At 28.6% G+C, this 22,896-nt stretch overlaps 2 protein-coding genes across 3 annotated transcripts; both read left to right on the top strand.

The window, feature by feature from the left end:
- Positions 1-4,953: 4,953 nt before the first annotated feature.
- Bma-sca-1 (Calcium-transporting ATPase sarcoplasmic/endoplasmic reticulum type, putative) lies at positions 4,954-15,059 on the top strand (the record flags this gene model as incomplete). 2 transcript variants are annotated; one of them, XM_043077896.1, is made up of 18 exons in its annotated part: positions 4,954-5,071; positions 5,403-5,503; positions 5,595-5,708; positions 6,085-6,223; positions 6,612-6,802; positions 6,890-7,021; positions 7,146-7,287; positions 7,516-7,769; positions 8,186-8,296; positions 8,523-8,784; positions 9,280-9,445; positions 9,654-9,877; positions 10,122-10,322; positions 10,695-10,858; positions 11,324-11,534; positions 11,812-12,031; positions 12,331-12,566; positions 15,025-15,059. In XM_043077896.1, 18 exons carry the CDS (start codon positions 4,954-4,956, stop codon positions 15,057-15,059), a joined length of 3,021 nt encoding a protein of 1,006 aa, XP_042933830.1. The 2 variants fall into 2 exon arrangements, with proteins under 2 accessions (XP_042933830.1, XP_001896249.1); XM_001896214.2 differs by lacking the exon at positions 15,025-15,059 and having other exon boundaries at positions 12,331-12,778.
- Positions 15,060-18,116: 3,057 nt separating this feature from the next.
- Positions 18,117-22,582, top strand: Bma-gly-9 (glycosyl transferase, group 2 family protein; the record flags this gene model as incomplete). Its single annotated transcript, XM_043077895.1, has 10 exons — positions 18,117-18,253; positions 19,069-19,283; positions 19,793-19,964; positions 20,302-20,502; positions 20,686-20,803; positions 20,950-21,153; positions 21,443-21,577; positions 21,765-21,872; positions 22,184-22,327; positions 22,445-22,582. 10 exons carry the CDS (start codon positions 18,117-18,119, stop codon positions 22,580-22,582), a joined length of 1,572 nt encoding a protein of 523 aa, XP_042933829.1.
- Between the last annotated feature and the right edge of the window lie 314 nt (positions 22,583-22,896).

Genomic DNA, 22,896 nt, shown 5'->3' with positions numbered 1-22,896 from the left:
AAAAAAAGTTTTTTCAAAATTTAAAATTTCTTTCTTTTTTTCCTTTGAACATTGGAGAGACAAATAAAATTTTAATTGCTCATTAGCTTCTCTCTTCATATTTTAACTTTTCTCACTTTCTTTTAGAATAATAGTCTTTGTTCATTAATTAATTGTTGTATTCCATTTCTTTCATAATTTTATTTGCAGAAATGAAACTTTGACATTTTCAAGTTGTAAGTTTAAAAGGAAAATTTATGATATTTTTAGGAACTATAAATAAAAGTTATTTTGTATTTCCAGACATTTGAAAATGTTTCATTTTCGTCGGAAAACTATTACTTAAATTTTCTTTGCATAAAAATAAGTAAAGTAATGTCATATATAAATCAAATTAATATTTCATATATTTTAAAATAAATACAGAAATGTAAGTTGAGTGATTATTTGATAAAAATAAAGTTAATCAAAGATAAGTTAAGTAAAATATGAAAGAAAAAATTAAGCAAAGAATAAATAAAATTAGCTATAAGTTAAATAAACTATGAGGATAAGATGTAAGTAAAATAAAATAATAAAAAAATAATAATTAAAAATATTGCCTAAAATTTTATTCATATTAAATGTCATAATTAAATTTTAATAGTGGGAAAACTATTTTCTATTAAAAATCATTATTATTATCACTATTATTACAAATTTGATATTTGAAAGAAATTATTATTATTGTTATTATATTAATATTATTATTATTACTATTATTATTATAAATTTAATATTTGAATGAGAATAACCAAACAAATTACTGAAATACAAAATTCGTTTTCTATAGCAAACATATCATATTAAATTTAATTTATTGTATAAAATAGAAACAAAAAAGAAGAAATTTAAATATAATTTTAAAATTTGAAATCATTTCTTTTTAAGTGTTTTTTTTTTTTGAAAAACGTAATATATAAGTAAAAATCTTTTTAATTTATTTTATTATCTTTTTTCTTTGTTTTATAGTACAATTTTTTCCTTTCTTTCCGTTTTTGCAACATGCTTGAATGAATTGAATTTTTTGTTTACTTAAGTTGACACGAAAGAAGAACGATTTTTGTATGCTTAGGTTGACAAGAAGAATGATTGCAGCAAATAAATAATGCAAACAATTTGCGCTTTTTCGTTTGCATTCTTCCATACTTCTTTCCTAGTAAAAATTTCTAGATTTTTCAGATTTTATTTTCAAATTTAGTTTAATAAAATGATATCTAAATAGTTGACAAAGTATTCATATATTGCAATTCGATCCCAAATTTCATTTCAATCAAAAAAAAAAGAAAGCCAATGTTTCTCATCGTTATAATATACGTTAAGCCTAAATTTATCGCTTATTAGTTGAAAAAGGAATTCAATTAAATTTCTCACTCCAATTTTGCTAATCAATGCTTGTATCTGTTATATTATTTCAGTTGAAATTTGTACAAATATTTGACTAAAATTTCACAATTACAATCAAACTTTAATTATTTTTCGATGTAACATTTGTAATTTGAATTTGAGATCTAATCACTTATGACAGTTTTTAATTGGAATCAACGAATAATATAATTTCTTTTTTTAAAATAATCAAAATTTTTTAAATTAAGACTTTGAACAAGTTTTGGAGCTAAAAATAGCGATAAGTTATAATTATTAATTATATGTAATGAGGATAGAGAAAAAATTAAAGAAGGAAATTCAACTTTAAATAAAAAATGATAATTTTCGCATATTATAAGGAATAAAATAGTTAGCAGTAGGTATTGTATAATAAATATTCATATTATTTAGTATAATAATTTATTTCAAAGTTATCTAACAGGAAAAGTAATATAAATATGGTTTCGCATTTATTTTTCAAACAATTCATTTGTTTAATAAATACTTTAATATTTGATAAGTATTTATTGCATTGCATTTTATTTGTTGAAAAATATTAATAGATTAGTGGAGTAATTAAGTAAAAATAATTTCCATAATAGCTTATAAAATTTTTATACTTTTATAAAACTTTTCTTTATTTATATATCTCTTTTATTAAATTATGAAAAGGAAAAAAAAAAAAAAAAAGTTAACTGAAAGAAAAACAGCACTGACATATCATTCATAACAAATTGTTAATAAATATAGAAAAAATAAAGAATGAAAGGAAAAAAAATGATCTATGAAATAAAGTCTTTTCGTTGTTTAGATTAAATTATTATCTTCATTTTATTTTATTTTTTTTTTCCTCTTTCTTATTATTTCAGTTGGTTTATTTTCGGATATTTTTGATGCTTTCTTTCTTTTTTTTTTCTTAAGGCATAAATAAATGTTGAAAATTTATGGTTCATTTGTAGTTGTCGTTTCCTCTTTTTCCTCTTTTTTTTTTTTTTTTTTAAACCAACTGATTTAGCTGATTCATCTGATATGACAGAAATATAGTCAAGAAAAAATGATGACATATTTGAGGCATATTAAAATAATAAACGAAATTCTTTCAAATGAACAATTCATCTCAAATAATTTCAAAATTCATTTCCCATCAATTTACTTTTGCAACAACACAGGATAATATATGAAATTATTAGTATTACATCATAGAATGCAATATGCAAGATTATCTCCTTTGTTTCAAATAATATTTAATATTAGCTAATTAATAATTAACAATTAGTAATTTCTAGCATTACTCAATTTCTATTACATCCAACTATTTCAATGATATATTCAATTATCTTCATTTAAACAGCAGAAACTTTGCGAATGCATTCATTATTAAATCATTATTGTACTTTTATAACTTCAAAAAAAGAAAAAAGAAATTCAACAAATATGCACAATTTTTAAAAATTTCTTTAAAATAAATCTAAATAATGCAAACAGTTTGGATTAAAAAACACATAACAGGACTACAAGCATCCATCAAAAGATAAGCAATACCGGAATAAACCGGAATGAGCCGGAACGAATCATACGATAACACAGTCTCAGGCATATCTGTTTCCCGAAAGAGGAAATTATTGAAAATAAATTGAACTGGAAATAACGATGACGTTTTGGGCCATACGGTCCATCGTTATATTGAGTCACTTTCCAATAACAATTTTTTTTCTCATTGAGATGGCATTGAGTGTGCGTTGGTGCTACTAATCGATCGTTTGTAGTGAAAATTTCATTAAAGATTAAAGATGATTGTATTTATTAGTATTTTTTTGATATTTAAAGATTTAGAATTGACCTTTAACCTTTTACAAAATTAATCTTTCATATGTATTCGTTTACGATTTACCTATACAGAATGTATGTATTGTAAATGTTCATTGTAAAGATTGAAATAATGTTATTTAATCTTTTTTTTTGCTGTAAGATCAGTTAAGAAGTTAGTGAGATATATGATTACTTTATATGCAACTGTTTAGTTTTCAATAATTAACCTTTATGGTTGCCTAAAATTGCTCCATTTTTCAGTCAACGTCCATTTCATAAAAGAGTTGATTCATCGTTTAATGTATTCCATTATCCACAAAAGCTTGAATCCTATTAAATAACTGGATGATAGAATGATTTGTATTTAACAAAATTAATTCTTTGTTGCAAAAATCGATTTGTACAAGTTTTTTTTTTAATGTATGTTTTGACATATGTGAACGCATAGTGATATTACCTATGTTAATGTAGTTGAACGTAATCACTATACATATATTGGAAAACTCACGTGACAGAACATATATTAATGTGTTGATATATATATATATAATTGATTGAAATGTTCGTTCATATAATTCGGGAAGTTTTTGTATGATGGAAAATTCGTATTTTCCTAGTCTAACTGAATTTTCGAAATGAAATTTAAACTTTAATTTTAGGGCAATTTTATTGCTGAATTAACATAAAATTAAAATAAAAAATTTCCATATCAAATTCGAACGTTGTATTTATTTCATTATTTTTATTTCCGTTTTCGATGAATCGTTCTTTTTTTTTTCTCCGAAACCTACATTGTAGATAAGCTGAAGTATAATAGCATATATATGCAATTATATTTGAAGGAAATTCGAATTAAAAAATGTGAAAGCTGATAAATATTTCTTGTATTTTCACTGTTTAGTTTTTGTATCTATGGCCAAATATATATGTATTTCCGTTTATATTAGAGTAATGAAAGCAAAGTTAGGAATTATGTTCTCTGGGAAAAATCATACTATTTGGTGTTTGATATTGAATAAGTATAAAATTGTACCTGGTTTTTATTATTGTTATATTTTGCATATTATTTAATGTTAGCATGCTGTTTTGTCTGGTACTTTTCAAATACCACAGATGAATTCTTATCGTTTGCCGTCGTAATCATACTATTTCCCTTATCTTTCCATCATTCAGCACTCATTTCTTCACTATTCACTTCACTATCACTTCTAGAAATGCTATATGATTTGGTAATCAATTTTATGTAATCCTTTCATCTTGTAAACGCTACTCGAATACGTTGTTAAATAATCTATGTATGACAGATATGTTGATGTATGAAATGAATAAAAAATTATTCTTCAATTGATATTTTTTCTGATTGATTTTTGGCATGTTAATGGTTTTTATAATGTTTTCTTTAAATCTGAGTTTTGATTTCTGTTTTTTCTTTCAGTTAATTTAATTTGTTTGGTTCAGATTATTCTGATTGAAGATTAGGTCGATATTATAGTATGAAATATACAAATGCCACAATGCCTATAATTGAAAAGATTAATAAATGCAACATGTTAATCGGTGGGAAATACGTTTTCATTTACTTTCCATATTAACCTTTATACAGAAGAATTATTCGTCGGTAAACTTTTTCACAAACATATGCATTTAATTCTTGCGTTGATTTTTTGTGCGTAATCTTTATCTCCAAAACTACTAATATATATGCTATTTCAATTTTATGATCGTTTCAGGGCGTAGTACTAAAAAGGAGGGACCGATATGGAGAACGCCCACACGAAATCAACCGATGAGGTCTTACAGTATTTCGGTGTCAGTGGTGATGTTGGCCTTACCGAGAAACAGGTTCTTCAAAACAGAGAAAAATATGGCTCCAATGGTATGCGTTGTTTTAACATTTTCCACATAAACAGCAAAATATCTCAAAAGAATTTTTGTATTTTAGATGTTTTGTGCACTTCTGTAATTCCGTCTCTGTCTTAGATATTTGATATGCAATAATTCTAACGTAATATTCTGACATTCCATTTAATTAATTTTAGGACTTTGCGGTCAAATGGGAAATTGTTTGGGAAATGATAACAAAGGAACAAACTCTGGAAAATGTTCCTTGTAGTAATCACATGGACTGTTTTGAGAAATTTATTAAATTCTGGTTAATTGGAATTCTTTTTAAAACTTCAGGACTAAAAATTCTTTTTGAACTTTAGAACTGCCAGCTGAAGAAGGGAAGAAATTATGGGAATTAATATTGGAACAGTTCGACGATCTCCTTGTCAAAATTTTGCTTCTTGCTGCTATCATTTCATTCGTAAGTATATGTATTTATTTTTGAAAAATTTATCAGTGCTTTGAAATAAATATCAGTTTCCTTTTTTTGTGATCATTTTATAATTTTTAAGGTGCTAGCCTTATTTGAAGAACACGACGATCAAACATCAGCGGTCACTGCATTCGTTGAACCTTTTGTAATTTTGCTTATCTTAATAGCAAATGCAACGGTCGGTGTTTGGCAAGTAAGTTTATTTATTTATTTTTATAGCTCTTCATATTTTATCGTTACATTGTCATTTACAGCAAGGAAACAAACTGAATTTAGCTGGAACTATCAGGCAGTAAAATTAAGACTAAGTGATTAACTGTGCTGAATATTAGACCAACCATACTGAATATTCGAACAGTAAGAATTCCTGCGATACTGTTACAATTTACCCTGCTGCAGTAAACATTTCACTTCACGAGATAAATCTCATTTTTTTTTTTTACCAAAATTAATAGACTGGAATTTTTCATTGAACTGAAAAACTGGAGCGTGTTCACCTTCAGTAGAACTATGAATAATCAAATTTTTGTTTCATTAAATTTGATTTTTAATTTTAATTTGTTTTTCAGGAGAGGAATGCCGAAAGTGCTATAGAAGCTCTTAAAGAATACGAACCAGAGATGGCAAAAGTAATGCGTGAAGGGAAGCACGGAATTCAGATGATTCGTGCTAATGAACTTGTGCCGGGTGATATCGTTGAGGTTTCAGGTATCTTTCAGTGAAGAATATTTTTCATACTTTTTTTGGATGTTTTCTTTTTTTTATATTAAGATAGTAGAAATCGTGTTATATTCTGAAATCAATGAATTAAATTCTGTCGACGTATCCTTGTGATCGTCCGCTTTGTTCTTTCACTCAGCAAATTATATAATTTTACATCCTTATCGATTATTGTTGCATAGCGGATATATTCAACAATATTATTGTATCTTCAAAAAATGTGCAACAGTAGTGGAAAATTATAATCACTGTTAGAGTAGATCGATACAAACCTGATTGCACTATTGATTTGTCCCATTCACTTACTTTGCAATACTTTCAGAATATATTACTGTTTTAATCTGCTTGTTTGTACAAAGAATTATCATTATTTCAGTGGGTGATAAAATTCCCGCAGATTTACGTTTGATAAAAATTTATTCAACAACATTGCGTATTGATCAATCAATCCTTACCGGTGAATCAGTTTCTGTAATTAAATATACGGATAGCGTACCTGATCCAAGGGCTGTTAATCAGGATAAGAAGAATTGTCTTTTCTCCGGAACAAACGTTGCTGCTGGGAAGGTATGTATATTTTCTTAAATTATTAGCAGATGGGATATTGATTGCTATGAATGCGCGTAAAGATCATATTAATACTATCTATTTTAGGCTCGTGGTGTTGTTTTTGGTATTGGGTTAAATACGGAAATTGGTAAAATCCGTACCGAAATGGCTGAAACTGAAACCGATCGTACACCGCTACAGCAGAAACTTGATGAATTCGGTGAACAGTTGTCCAAAGTGTGATTTGCTTTGTTTTCATTCATCACTTTTTGGAATTTGAATTAAATCTAGAAATTTGTAAACACATTTCCCGCAAACTTTTATTTTAATTTGTAGTTTTTTTCAGTGAAAAATCTTCCAGGTTATTTCAATTATTTGTGTGGCTGTGTGGGCGATCAATATCGGTCACTTCAACGATCCTGCTCATGGTGGTTCGTGGATCAAAGGTGCTATATATTACTTCAAAATTGCTGTTGCGCTTGCTGTTGCTGCTATCCCAGAAGGTTTTTTTGTTTACATTTAATGAAGAAAAAAGATATTTGTTATTGGATAAATTTCGGAAAACTATTGTAAACATAAATCGAACTTTCACATTTCTTCAAATCTTTGAAATTGATATGTAATGATATATGCCTCTCACCTTACACATTCATTTGACGTTTGGTGTTTAGAAACTGAGGACGTGATGGCATTGAAATTAAGCGAATTTTGTCTGCATATTAATATTATAGGTCTTCCTGCTGTTATCACAACTTGCTTAGCTTTGGGCACACGTCGAATGGCTAAAAAAAATGCTATTGTGCGTTCGTTACCATCAGTGGAAACTTTGGGTTGTACTTCCGTAATTTGCTCAGATAAAACCGGAACACTTACTACTAATCAAATGAGTGTTTCGAAAATGTTTGTTGCAAGCAAAGTAACCGGCGACGATATTGATTTCCTCGAATTTACTATTAGCGGATCAACTTATGAACCATCAGGACAGGTAGCAAATTTGATTTACTTTATTTAAATTATTTGTTTTGCATTTTAATTATATGTCTCTTCAACTAATTCTATCAATATTTAACCGGAAAGAAATTCTGCAATAAATGACATAGTATTCGTAACTTTTATTACAAATGGTTTTTTGCATAATTTCTATAGTTTTGTAGAATTTTGGTAGGATATATTTGAATAAAACAAAATTTTTGTATATGGCTAAGCAGTGCTTTATCTGGAACGGATATTTCTCATAAGATTGTGAACATTAATAATCATTTGGGATGAAGTGGTTAGCAACTGAGATTGGTTATTATTTACATTTCGCTTCTTCTGATCAAACGATACGATCAGTAAAAATAGATGTCACGTTTCAACAAAAAATTTTTATACTTGATTGAAACTTGATTTTTTTTTCAGGTATTTCATCATGGACGGCAAATAAACTGTGCAAGTGGTGAATTTGAGGCTTTAACAGAATTGGCAACTATTTGTGCAATGTGCAACGACTCTTCTGTTGACTATAACGAAGTATGATATAAGTTTAATTTTTCTTTTTTTTTTTTGCAATTCTGATATGAAAAATTAACTATAATTTTCATTTTAAGCTTTCAGAATATAGTGTTTTAACCAGTAGTTATCAGAGGTTTCACAAATTACTTTTAGGGCTTTGATTGTCTTGGCATGTTGTAATTTACGGAGTTTAAGATGAAATGGAATAATTAAAACATTGAAAATGTTTGTTTATATTTTCCAGACGAAACATATGTATGAGAAAGTTGGTGAAGCAACGGAAACAGCATTAGTTGTTTTATGCGAAAAAATGAATGTATATGGAACGAATAAAGTGGGCTTATCACCTCGTGATCTGGGAAATGTTTGTAACCGAGTGATTCAACAAAAATGGAAGAAAGAATTTACTTTGGAGTTTTCACGTGATCGGAAAAGTATGAGCGCATTTTGTATACCATCATCCGGTGGGACGAATGCAAAAATGTTTGTGAAAGGAGCACCAGAAGGTTACTTTCATTATATATTCTGTGCTAAAGTATCAAATCTTTTCTTGAATTTAAAGAATAAAATTTTGGTGTCGAAATTTCCAGGTTACCTCATTTCATAAACCAGAACATGGAGATTGAGAAGACACATTAAATTTGTTTTAAAGTTTTTTTACGTTTTTTTTTTTTTTTTCTTTTTTAAACTGTATCACAGCTTTATGCATGCTTGTATAAATGAGACTAGGGAGAAGTATGATGCTCTTATTATGTGCCCAAGCGCTGTGCTGGATATACTGGCAACTTGTAAGAAAAATTGTAGGGTCATAAAAATACTTTTCGTAAAAAAAGAAAAGTAAGAGTATAGTAGTTTGCTTCGCATTTTTTAAAGAAAATGTGCATATAAATCATTTATCAGAAATATGTAAATGCCCAAGTTTATTTACAAATGCTTTTTGAATTATTGCCTCAACTATCAAATATCTGTTTTACTGTTTTTCTCATGATTTCTTCTTTTAGGTGTACTAAATCGGTGTACTCATGTTCGAGTGAATGGACAGCGTATACCATTAACACAAAAAATAACGCAGAAAATCGTTGATCAGTGCATTCATTATGGTACCGGACGGGATACTTTACGATGTTTAGCTTTGGGAACAATCGATAGTCCTCCAGATCCTCGCACGTAATTTATTATCATTTTTTGAACGGAAAAAAGTGGGGGATGATGTTGTAGTGTAAAATTTGAATAGTTTTTTTTTTTTCCCCCAAGTCGCATGATATCTCGAATGTAATCACTTGTATTAATTACATTTAAAAACCAAACAATTAATCTTACTGTACTGTAGTGAAATTTTCGGCACATATTCAAATGATACAGAAATGTTTTGTAGTATGAATTTGGAAGATTCGTCACAGTTTATACTTTACGAGAAGGATATAACATTTGTGGGCGTTGTTGGCATGTTAGATCCACCACGAGCAGAAGTGATTCCTTCAATTAAAGAATGTCGTATGGCCGGTATCCGAGTTATCATGATCACCGGTGATAACAAAAATACTGCAGAAGCTATTGGTCGTCGTATTGGACTTTTTGCTGAGGACGAAGATTCTACCGGTAGTATCACCATAATTTCATTTACAAAATCACTTAAAAATGAAAATTTCATGTTCCAATTTTATATGTTAATGGCTATGATATATGCGATTTATTTATTTGTCGAGTGAATTATGGTGTATTGCTGAATTAATATTGCCATTACTGTAGCTGTTATTGTTGTAAACAAGATGAAAAATATGGTTGGGATCATTCGGAATAAAAAAAAAATAATGACTTTATCACAATATGGAAAGAATTTCAGGTAAGGCATTTACCGGACGGGAATTTGACGATCTACCACCAGAGCAACAAAGCGATGCTTGCCGACGAGCTAAACTTTTTGCACGTGTTGAACCCACTCATAAATCAAAAATTGTTGAATTTCTTCAGTCCCATGGTGAAATTACTGCCATGACTGGCGATGGAGTAAACGATGCACCAGCACTGAAAAAATCCGAAATCGGTATGGTACTAGCAGTTTGAATATTTGTATTCATATGATGCACTCTCATAATGTTTGCTTGTAGTAGTGAGTAGCCAAGTTTCAGATAAGTATGAGGAGCAAGTTTAAATCATTATAGCACTCATTGATAACTAAGTAGTATGGTTTTAGAGTTGTATTTGTGACGTATATAAAAATGATACATTTCATTATAAAAAGAATGTTATTTTTGCGATATTTCATCTCATAAGTTACGATGACATGTGCTATGCAAACGTTATCACGATTAAAGATGCATTATTTAAATCATTTTCTGATTCTTCTCATTCCTTCAAGTACTTCTATTTGCTGATTCTATCCTTTTTTGCAAAAGTTAATTATTTTTGATTTCAGGCATTGCTATGGGTTCAGGAACAGCTGTTGCAAAAACAGCGTCAGAAATGGTTCTAGCTGATGATAATTTTGCGACAATTGTTGCTGCTGTTGAAGAAGGACGAGCTATTTACAATAACATGAAGCAATTTATTCGTTATCTTATTTCATCAAATATTGGCGAGGTTTCACAAAGTTTAATATATTTCTTATTCGAAAGCGAGATTTTTTCAGATCAATATTTTCGCTTCATTTTTCTTAGTTAGAAAATGAAAATTAGTTTGAAATAATCTTATTTTTTTCCAAATTGAATGAAAAAACCTAGATGGTTGCGTTTCGAATTTATGGAAAATAAGGATTTTAAAAGTTTTTCAAAATCTATTCACACTGCTAGTTTAAATATTAGCACTTCGAAATGTTGAATAATTCGGAGCAGTTTAAGGATGAGATTTTAAGAATGAAGAACTAACTGAATCCTAAACTGCGTTACCTCTCTTTCTGAAATGTCTAATTATAATAAAACAGTGTCGAAATATAATAGCTTGGTCTTTTTACACAAGCATGTGAATCAATTAGATGGAATTAGAAGGTCAGAATGTTTAAAAATAGATAGTCTGAATTTATTGATTCCTGAATAAAGAATTTTTCAGGTTGTATCGATTTTTTTAGTAGCAGCATTAGGCATACCCGAAGCATTAATTCCCGTTCAGCTACTGTGGGTGAATTTAGTCACCGATGGTCTTCCGGCTACTGCTTTAGGTTTTAATCCTCCGGATCTGGATATTATGGACCGACCACCACGTTCTGCTGGAGAGTCGCTTATCTCGAAATGGCTTTTCTTTCGTTACATGGCTGTCGGATGTAAGTTTTTATTGTCATATTAAAATAACTTCTTTTTAAAAAAAGAAAGTTTCTGGTGATGCTGTCTGTCTGGATTATTTATGATGCATCACTACAGAATGTTAACAGAAATGCAAAAAAAAAAAAAAATTTCTAATCACTTATTACTCAAATTTCTTTGTATACTCTTCCCATTATTGTGCAATCTTTTCCACTGAATGATCGAAATGACTGAAACATGAAATAAAAATGAAATTAATTTGATATTTTTTTTGCACATCTGTTTCTCTTTTTTTAGCATATGTTGGATTAGCAACTGTTGGTGCAGCGATGTGGTGGTTTTTGTTGTATGAAGATGGTCCACAGATCAGTTATTACCAATTGACACATTGGATGCGTTGCGAAATTGAACCAGAAAACTTTGCCGATCTTGACTGTGCTGTTTTTGAGGATGCACATCCGAATGCAATGGCACTTTCAGTTCTAGTTACAATTGAAATGTTCAACGCACTAAATAGGTTTTCTTTTTTCTTTTCGATGTAGCAGATTTTCTGCACTGTTAAATCAGTAGTCAGGTTTTATCTGTTCTAGTTTACTTCTGCAGCTAGGATGAAATAACTTAGGAAAAAACTGCTATTACAAATCCTTTGACGTTGTATTTTTACTTAATAGCTTTTAGAATTCCTAGATAACCATTGCCATGATGTACTTTTGGAACCAAAATTTTCAAAAGAATTTCTTGATCATAGTTATTAATGTGTTGAAGGAATAAACAAATTGAAATATTTATTTACGGTTGAAAATGTGCAATTTACAGTTTATCGGAAAATCAATCGCTTTTGGTAATGCCACCATGGAAAAACATCTGGTTGATGTCATCGATAGCTTTATCGCTGTCATTACATTTTGTTATCTTATACGTGGAAATTCTGGCAACGATCTTCCAGATTACACCACTTACACTAGTGGAATGGTTCGCAGTGCTAAAAATTTCATTCCCCGTTATTCTTCTGGATGAAGTTTTGAAATTTATCGCTCGAAACTACATCGATGGTGAGACTGTTTGCCGTATCGGTGATTATGAAAAGCCAGTCAAGAAACGTGTGTCACATACCCTACTTACTGTTGTTATGCTAACCACGCTTTGTGTTGGTTACTTTTATTGGCTTTTGAAACCATATTGGTCACAACTAATGCATGCTTTTAGTATGGATCTACAATCGAATTCAAACAGTTTTCATTCACATTCGCATGATGATTTATGATAAATTAATTTTTCATGTCTTACTTATGTGGGTATTTAAACTAGCAACTAAATACAACGTACGGAAACTTGTTTGATTTTCTTCCACCTGTGCCATCTGAAAAGTGTGATGATAATTCGTCTACAGAGTGTTGTGGTAAATTTCTGAACTTAAATATTTACTTTCATTTTTAAATCCTACTCGTCTTACTCATTTTTGCAGATTAATTTAAAGAATTTTTCAAACTTAATGGAAAAATTTCGAAAGTTTAGATTATGTTTCTTACCACATTTTTTTTTCCCTCTTCATTTGCACCTCCTATGTTTTTTTTTTTTTTTTTTTCTTTCTCTTTCCTTCCAATTCCTTCTTAATCATTCTATTTAGCTTTCATTCTATACCTAGAATTACCAGTGGAGAAGAGAAAAAAAGAAGGAAAATATTGATAGATTATAAAGAGTGAAATTATGATGAGAGTAAATCATGACTTGTTTCCTTCTATTGTTGCTTATATTAGAAGTGCTCTTCACTTTTGTTCCGCTTATTTACTTATTATATACAACTTCAACTATTTCTTTTTCAGCAATTTGATTAATTGTCACTTATTTGAACAAAGAAAAAACTTTTGACATTTTGATGTGTTCTTTTTTTTTTCTTTTTGCTGTTGGGAAAATAATTTGTTAGTTTTGGTGCTCAATAATTTTACACTAACAAAACATGTAATTTGGATATATCAAATGATTAGATATAAATGAGTTGAAGCAAAAATGAAAAAGAAAAGTGCTGCATTTACATTTTAACATATTTTGTTTGACATAGTTAGAATTTGTGATGGAACAGTACAGCATTAATTTCTTTGAGCATCGTTTTATTTGAATCAGTACAACGTTTTATATCAATAATTGAACTCACTTTTTTTGGAATGGTTTATTTTCTTATGTTAAAAAAATGGTATTTTTGTATTGAAAGATATTTTTATGTTTCGTATTCATTTTCTTACCGCTTAAAACTATTTAGGTGAAAATTTTTGTAATTTCAAAAATTCTGTTTAGCAATTCTTTCAGTTAAAGCACTAGGGAAGTGATTAGAAGAGGAACGGTAAGCACTATGGCAAAATTTTTGAAATGAAAATGAGTATCATCTGGAATATTTTGAATGTGGTTGCATATATTATCAAAATAGTTAGGATTTGAATCATTTTATTGAATCATTTTAGGATTTGAGATAAGTTTTATTGGAGGGATTATTGAGAGAAATGTAAATTTAAGCAACAAAGTGGCTCTTTTCTCTTAAATTATTGTCTATTTTTTTTTTCCAGAAATTGTTAATATTTCGCAACAAATAAAGTGTCAGTGAATTTCGTATCTTTCATTGTTATTCATTGTTTTCCTTTTTGTTCTGTTTTACTAGAAAATATTATAATTAATTATTATTATTATTAATTGTAGTAAAAAGATCTGTTTTGCTTTTTAAATTCGTTGCTTCCATTATAAATTATTATGTAAGATATTGTTTAATATATGCATGATTTTATTTAATCAATGAAACAAGCTAACAATGCGAATTTCCTAAAGAATTTTTCCGAATAACCGGAATGGAATGCTAATAACAAAATGAGTTTTCAGTTTTTTTAATGAAAAACTATGATTAATTTTTTTTCGAAAATTTACTTTGTATGTTAGTTGATAGCTGGAGTAGTTCATAATGAATCAGTTTGATGTGATAGTTAACAATTATCCATAAACATAACAGTTATGCTAATATTTGCTGATCAAAGAACAAAAGGGAAGGTTAGATCGATTGTTGTCGGTGGGATATGGAAAGTTCTATTCAGGTCAAAGGTTAATCACCTATCTAGAGATTGCAGAGGAGTGTCAATCGCATGGCATAAGAATTAATTTGAAATTAACAAATTTACTGTGTGGTCTTTAGCAAGAAATGTGGCAATTTTAGGGTGAAAAGATTTCTTTAAGCTATTTTTATTATTTTTAAAAATTTTTATGCTAGTAAGCAACAATATTATAGATATTAGCTTGCAAAAGTTGATGAGAATTTATTTTCTGGAATTAAGTGAAGTTTTACCTTCATATAGATTAATTAATGCAGAGTGAATAATAATTTTATGATTTATTTATGCTAGAATCTCAAAGATGAAAAAGTTTTAGTGTTAAGGTAAATGTAATTAAGAAAATAGGAAAGCAATTTTAAAAAAAAAATCTTAAATTTATTTAAAAAATTTTTAGCTTAAATAAAAGGTAAAATATTTTCAGTACTTTCGGAAGAAGTAATCAAAAAAGAATTGTGAGATGAAAAACGCGAATGAATGATGATGGATGATGCAAGGAGTAATAAAAAAAGAAAAAAACAAAAAAAAATCCTATTGAGCAAAAGTTGAGGTCAAATTGAATGTATGCAAAAATATAAAAATAGTGTTGTTATTATGTTATATTATGGTCCCATATAAAGAAAAGGTCATTCTATAAATGAAGAAGGGTCATTTATTTAACCTTTTGTTTTCAAAAGTTTAGGAATAATTTCATTTTAACACGTTTTGCTAGCACATTCACATTTTTAGTAGTATTGTCACCTATATGTCATCTATGAAAATTCGCAAAACCCTTCTTATCATTCAATTGGAAAAATGATTGTTATCATTTATAAAATGTGCAGTTAAAATTTATACGTGAAAATCAATTTTATTTGCAATTTATAGATTAATTTAATTTAAAAAATTTATTAGAAAACTTTTCAGTTCTTATCATCTATTTAATTTATTTGAATAGTGAGAGCAAGAAAAGTGTGTCATCAATCTTCTATTTTCTTTAGCTTTTTCTTCCCTCTTTTTCAAATTAAATAAATATTTTTCTTTTTGTTTCTGAGTTTTAACAAATTCATTATTATAGATTTTAATAAATTCGATAATTAATATCAAAACTTTAATAGTATGTTTTATGGACTCTTTCATTTCCTTTTTTTTTTTTTTTTTTTCAGCAATTGATAGTTTTTGGGGAATACGAATGATTATAATGATTGCATTGATAATATTAAATCAGTGATAATTCATTTTGAATTTATTTCTTTCCTTAATATTGCTATCATACTTGTAAAATGTAAAATTTGATAATTTCTTTGTTTCCTCTCTTTTTCTTTTTCATTACTAATCAATCTTCAAATATTTTAACATAAAAATTTCTTTTCTCAGTCGTTTTTTTTTTTTTTTTTTTAGATATTTAGCATAGATATGAAAATTAATTCTGATAGTTAGCATTTTCAATTTTTCTTTTCTTTTTCCCTCTCTCTCTCTCTCTCTCTCTCTCTCTCTCTCTCACCACTGTCACATTTGTGCCACAATTAATTTATTTGCATTAGGCTATTATTATTTCAAAAATTAAGCCTAGTTAAATAATTCAGATAGCTTCTTCTTCTTCTTTTTTCATTTTGTATCTTTGTATAACATAAAGATCAGCACCACAGTTTGCTTGGCCTACTATCACTATAGATGAAGAAATAAAAGCTTGGGTAATAATATTCTTAGCTAATTTAATAAGATATTAATTCAAATTATTTCATTACATTTCACATTTGTAATTTGCTCTTTCTTTTTTTCATTTAAAGAAAAAAGTGTAATTTTTGTTAGCAACTATTTTAAGTAAGTGAAAATTATGTTATTTGAAGAAATAATTGAATTAATCGATTTTTTTTTTTTTGAAAAATGAAAATATTTCTTTTAATTATACAAATGTGCTTATTTTAAATAGGAAAAATGGTATAAATATGTGCTTGAGTGTTATTTCAATAAATACAAATGATAAATGAGTTTGAATTTCAATTTTAATTACTCTTTGAGAGAAATTATCTAACAAAAATGGAAAAATATTAAATGAAAAAAAAAAAAAAAATTGCCATTATTTATATAAGAAAATCATTAATTCCTGTGATAATTGTATCATTTTTTTCATTGATAGAAATAGAAACAATAAGCAAATGTAGGAAATGTCAGAAAATTAAAGACGAAGAAAGATTAAATGCAAAAATTTGTCAATGAAATAAAAGAAATTTTTGGAAATATTGATAACAAATAATTTAAATTTAAAAAGATTTTATGCTTTTTCTTCCATTCAACAATTTTGATGAAATCATTGCAATTTATAAAAGTCAAAATTTTAAAATAACTGAAAGTTCCTTTCTTTTTTTAATATAATCAATCATTTTAAATAATCAGTCATCAGCCATTCGATTGATCAAAAGAATATTTTCATTTTCAATTTATTCTTGCTTTTATTCTAATACAAACAAATAAATACTAAAACTTAACAAATCGCAGATAAGATTGTAAGAATTAATTTTCACAATGAACCACTAATCAAGAGACCGGGCCGCACTACTTAGGCCAGAATTTGGTGGCAGCGGTGACTTTTTGGTTTACCATTTTCTGTTAAATGTTTTGGGGATGGTTGGTGGTTCCTGGTGGAAGGTTTCTGGGGTTTTATGTTGTGGCCATAATAAATTTAAGTATTTGATTATTATTGTCATTATCATTAATCATTATTATTATTATTACTCTTATTATTACTGTTGCTATTATTATTACTTCTTAAATTTTAGTGGAAACTTATTTCTACTGGATGATACTATTAAATATGTTACATCATTCCCTAATCGAATATTCAATTTCTTAATGGTTATACTGTTTAAATAGGTTTTCGCCTTAATTTTTAATTAATCATTAAATGTTATCTTATTTACTTAGCTAATTGCTTATGAGTTCCTCGTGTTTAAGGCATTTCATTGTGTTATGTTTGATTATGTTATATTTAAATAGTAAGTTCAGATTTAAAATTTTTAGTTATTTAATTATTTCTTCTACTTATATAATTTGCAGTATGATACGATATTTTATTCCACGTTACAAAGCAACCGTATTACTAAACGTTATGTTTGCTATGATGCTCGTCCTTTTCGTAGTATTCTATGCACGTAATCTTTTGCAGTTTCAATTTCTTGCACGGAAAGTATGCATTTTTATTTAGAAATTTATATTTTGTTAAGTTTAAATTTACTTTATCAGCCAGATAACAAATATCGCCATTACCTAATCCGGTGGTTGAATCATTCCGTTTTCCACACCACGTTCATCAGCGACGATTGAATGAAAAACCAGACACAGATTTGGTCACCAAAAGACACATCCTCGTTATTAGTCAGATACAGTTTTGGCGATCACTGGAGGTTGCCCTATTCTAAGTTATTGAATATTCCTTGCGGTTGAAATGTTCTACTTTTGTTGGATTACGATTTTTCTCTTTTCTTTCTTTCCCGTGTTTCAATCCTTGAAAATTCTTGCAAGCGGGAGCACGATGTTATGCTGCATCAAGTGCCAGATTATTCGAAGAAGCGTATTGGTCCCGGAGAAGATGGTACTGGAGTATATTTGACAGGAAAACAAAAAGTACAAGGAGAAGCAGACATGAAAAAATGGTTCATGAATTTGGTTGCAAGGTAACACATATTTATTTATTTTGGAGGAAGACAAATTGTCATTTCTTAAGCTAAAAGGATGTGGTAAAGAATTTTAAAAACATCAGATTTTGTGTAAAATATTTAAAAAAAAAAAAGAGAAAACTGAGCTATTACATCTCTTATTGCAGAATTATTTATGAATTGTTGGTGGGTTATTAATATAACCGAAAAAGTACTGTCTGCCTGATAAAAGTTAATTATTCTAACTTATGTTTTGTAGAGGGTAATACGCTTTAAAAATTTAATGCATGTTTTAAAGCACGATATAGGTGGGAGAGTTGCAGCCATGATTATTGCGATTATTATCACATTAAATTCTGATATTACATTATCATTTTTGCAAGGCTTATTGAAAATGCAATTCTTATGAAGAATTGTTGTATTGATACAAACGTTTTGAGTCAGATTCTTCATAATAAAAGAAATATGAATAGTAATATACGAAATATTCAGTGTTGAATATTTCCTACTCTCAGATTAACATAGTAACATTCTGATGTAAAGACAACTGGTTACTTTGCTCATTAAATAAGTACAATAATCCTTTGAAGATACTGTATTACAATAAATTTGTGGTAATTTTTCTTCATCAATTTCTGTCTCGTAGAAAATGCTTGTTGTTTGAATATTTATGTGTTTAGAATGTTAAGAATGATATCAGATAGTCATTTATACCAATATCTTTGTAATATTACGGTCATTAAATTATCTCTCATGCGATGCGTTAAAGTAAGATTTAAACACTGCTTTATTATTTTCAACATTCTTCAATATCCTGTAAATTTCTGTTGCAGTGATTTGATATCACTGGATCGGAGTTTGCCAGATCATCGCCACAAACAGTGCCATAAAATCAGTTATTCTGATGATTTACCAGTTGCTTCTGTGGTGATTATTTTTACTGATGAAGCATGGTCACCTCTAATGCGAACAGTGCATTCCGTAATCAATAGAACACCACTTAAACTGCTACAGGAAATCATTCTAGTCGATGATTTTAGTCAGAGAGGTTTGCTTTTTATTTAATTATTTATTATCAAGTGCTTCCCAAAAATGTGAACCATAAGATAAACATGCCCGCTGAAAATTTAAATACAAAAAATCAATAGTTCTTTTTCCTTCTATCAGTGTGTTTATTTTTTCTTTGACTAGAAAAAGCAGTAATATTTTTAGGATTAAAAAAATGATTAGTGGAATAAGTATTACTGTGTATAGCTTTGTATTTATATCTGTCTTGCAATCATATTCCAGTAGTTCGGTCGTTATTATGAATAGTTAAAGGATTGTGCATGATATAAAGTATAACTTACTTTAAGTTATTAATGAAGATTTTTTTAAAAATTCTTTTCCATTTGCATAAATTATATGGGATCTTACATAAAATTTGAAGGACGTGAATTTCTTGATAACCTTTTATACTTTTGAATGGGATTTCATCCACTTCAAATCTATATTATTTAGCACTGATATAAAATTCTGTAAGCAGCAGCAGCAGCAGCAATTTGACTGTACTTTTAGATGAGTTAAAGGAAAAGCTAGAAGAATACATTAAACGGTTTGGTAACAAAGTACGTTTGGTACGAGCGCTAGAACGGCAAGGTTTGATACGAGCGAAATTACTAGGTGCAAAAGAAGCAGTTGGTGATGTATTAGTATTTCTTGATTCTCACTGTGAAGTAGGAGAAGGATGGTAAGTTCTTTTATTATATTCATTTGATTAAATTTTATATAATTTTATAATAACAATTATAATAAAAAGCAGTAACATGCTGTGTAGCATTTGTTTTGCAATTCATTTTTTTTCTAGGTTTACTAAATCTAGTCATCCAAATACACTTGTCTTGAAAATTTTTTTTTTTGTTCATAAAGAACGTTTTGTAACGGCTCAAGATATTTATCACTTTGAATAAATGAGCAATTGCATTCTGCCTTAAAAAGTTAGACTCCTTCCAATTCTTATTCAAGATAATTGTTACCTATAAAAAGAAATTTATATTTTACGAGATTCAGTTCTCTACTTCTTATAGGTTAGAGCCACTGTTGGCACGTATCAAAGATAAACGGTCAGCTGTTCTTTGTCCTATAATTAATCATATATCAGCAGAAACATTAACTTATTCGGCTAATGACCGCCCTACGAATGTTGGTGGGTTTTCGTGGAGCCTTCATTTTTTGTGGGATCCTATGCCGAAGGAATATTTCGATGCAGATCCCACGGAACCAATCAGGTTGGCCAGGCTTTTCAAAATTCCAATTTTTTAATGTAAAATTTTTTCACATTGTACATCAGCAAGATTTCTTATGCTTCTTGGTTTTGTTGCCAATGGCTTCATTTTTAATGTTTTCATTGTGATAACTTTTCAAAAGAGTGCAGAATGGTTTTGTAAACAAATCTTATTCGACATTTTCAGGTCTCCAACGATGGCAGGTGGTCTTTTAGCAGTAGATAGGTCATATTTCTTCGAAGTTGGTGGATATGATCCTAAAATGGATATATGGGGTGGAGAAAATCTTGAAATGTCATTTAGGGTTCTTTTTTAAAAATGTCATTTTTTAAAAATCATATTGTAATAGTGCAACATCGAAAAGACAAGCATTAGTGGATAAATTAATAATACTGTACTATTTTAGGTTTCCATCAATTTGTCCATCAGATTACTTATTGATTGTCTTAGGTGTGGATGTGTGGTGGAAGTATTGAATTTATTCCTTGCTCACATGTTGGCCATATATTTCGAGATGGTCATCCTTATAATATGATTGGGCCTGGTGACAATAAAGATGTGCATGGTACTAATTCAAAAAGACTTGCAGAAGTGTGGATGGACGATTACAAAAAATTTTATTATATCCATCGATTAGATTTGAAGGTACAATTTGTTTATGGAATGATGTCATAATTTTGAGTAGTCGCAAGTTGAATTTTTTTTGGATGAGTTTTTGATTTTATTTGGTCTTTATTTTCTGTTAGCTTGAAAGGTATGCTTTAGAATTAGATAGCATGAATATTAGTGGTAGCAAATAGAGTGAAAAGATTAGATAATGCAAATTGGAAAAGGGATTCCGCAGCCATTTAGTAAATTTTTGAAAAATTGATTAACTTTAGTAAAAATATGTCATTTTCTACTTAACACATGGGCACATATGTGAGATGATTTTGTTTTACAGGGAAAAGATGTTGGTGATCTCTCGGAAAGAAGAGCTTTGCGCCAAAAATTGAGATGCAAATCATTTAAGTGGTATTTGCAAAACGTTGCAAAAAATAAATTTGTTTTAGATGAAAATGTTGCAGCATTTGGCGCGGTAAATTAATTTTTTAAAGTATAAATGAACTTAAGTTGATACTTTATACTATTACAATAGATATTGAACAAACGGCTTCGGTCTTGCCACTGGATTTGATATTCAGTGCTTAGCGTGAAAAATTGTCGTTAAGAGCACTTTGGGTTATCACATTATATGACAGGAATTAATATATCTTCAATTTTAGCTGCGAAATCCATCAAGTGGACTTTGTTTGGATACACTACAACGTAATGAAGATGAAGTTATACCTCTTTGTGTCTTTTCATGTCAGAATGGTAAAAGCCAAACTCAAGTATGTTTTGAGTTTGAATATAATCCACAACGAGTTATTGTTCTTGATTGAAATGTTCTGAACAAGAATTAGTTAAATAATCAAAGATTGTAGAATAATTACGCAGTATGAATGTTGCTTACCATACCTGAAATAGTCCATGTTTATAGTTTCATCAGAGTAACATCCTGCTGTCTTAGTAATTTTCAAATGATCTTAGGAATGAGACTTGCAAGAAAATATATAAATCAGAAATACTATCTAAGGTAATTTTTTTTTTCCATCACTGCTCCAGGAATTTAACGTAGCACTAATGTGTTTTTTGCATTTAGATATTTTCTTTGACAAATGATGGAATACTGAGACGTGAGTTAACTTGCGCAAAAATTGATCGGGATACTGTAGGAACTAATAAGACAACTGTTCAATTAGTGCATTGTGGAGAAAACGAGAAAGAAGACAAATGGATTTTGAAGGTGATTTTTTTGTTTATAATTGAATTTTCGCAACTTAAAACCTGTTTTAATATAATGTGAGATACATATATCTTAGTTTTATTTGTCTTTTAGACAAGAATAATTCAAAATTTTTAGGATGGAAAATTGCGAAATGAGAATATGGATTTGTGTTTGGATGTTACAGGACTGAAGAATAATGATAATATCATTGCATGCAGTTGTATAAGCGATTTAGATACACAAAAATGGGAAATTCTAAAGGTCGATTTGTAATTTTACAGTATAAAATTCATTTTACTTTACTTCGTGGTATATTTTTCATGGACCATGTATTTTCTTTTGAAGAGTTGTCTTTCATCTCAGTTCATTTATTCGTATGCTTTTAATCTTTTCATTTTTCATAAAAGTTAATTATAGGGTTTAGCGTGAAATAAATATATGTAATGCCCATTTAGTCAGAAAAATGCAAAGGATGCGTTTATTAATGTACTTTCCATTTTAAATATTCGATAATGATCTAATTATATTAACTATCGTTTGGCATCACGTTTGCACACCCTTACTGTTTTTACTTCTACAAATTTCTT

This window comes from Brugia malayi, assembly GCF_000002995.4.
Source record: "Brugia malayi strain FR3 genome assembly, contig: Bm_v4_Chr1_scaffold_001, whole genome shotgun sequence".
In the NCBI taxonomy this organism is placed as follows: Eukaryota; Metazoa; Nematoda; class Chromadorea; order Rhabditida; family Onchocercidae; genus Brugia; species Brugia malayi.
This window is presented reverse-complemented; position numbering and strand designations above follow the sequence as displayed.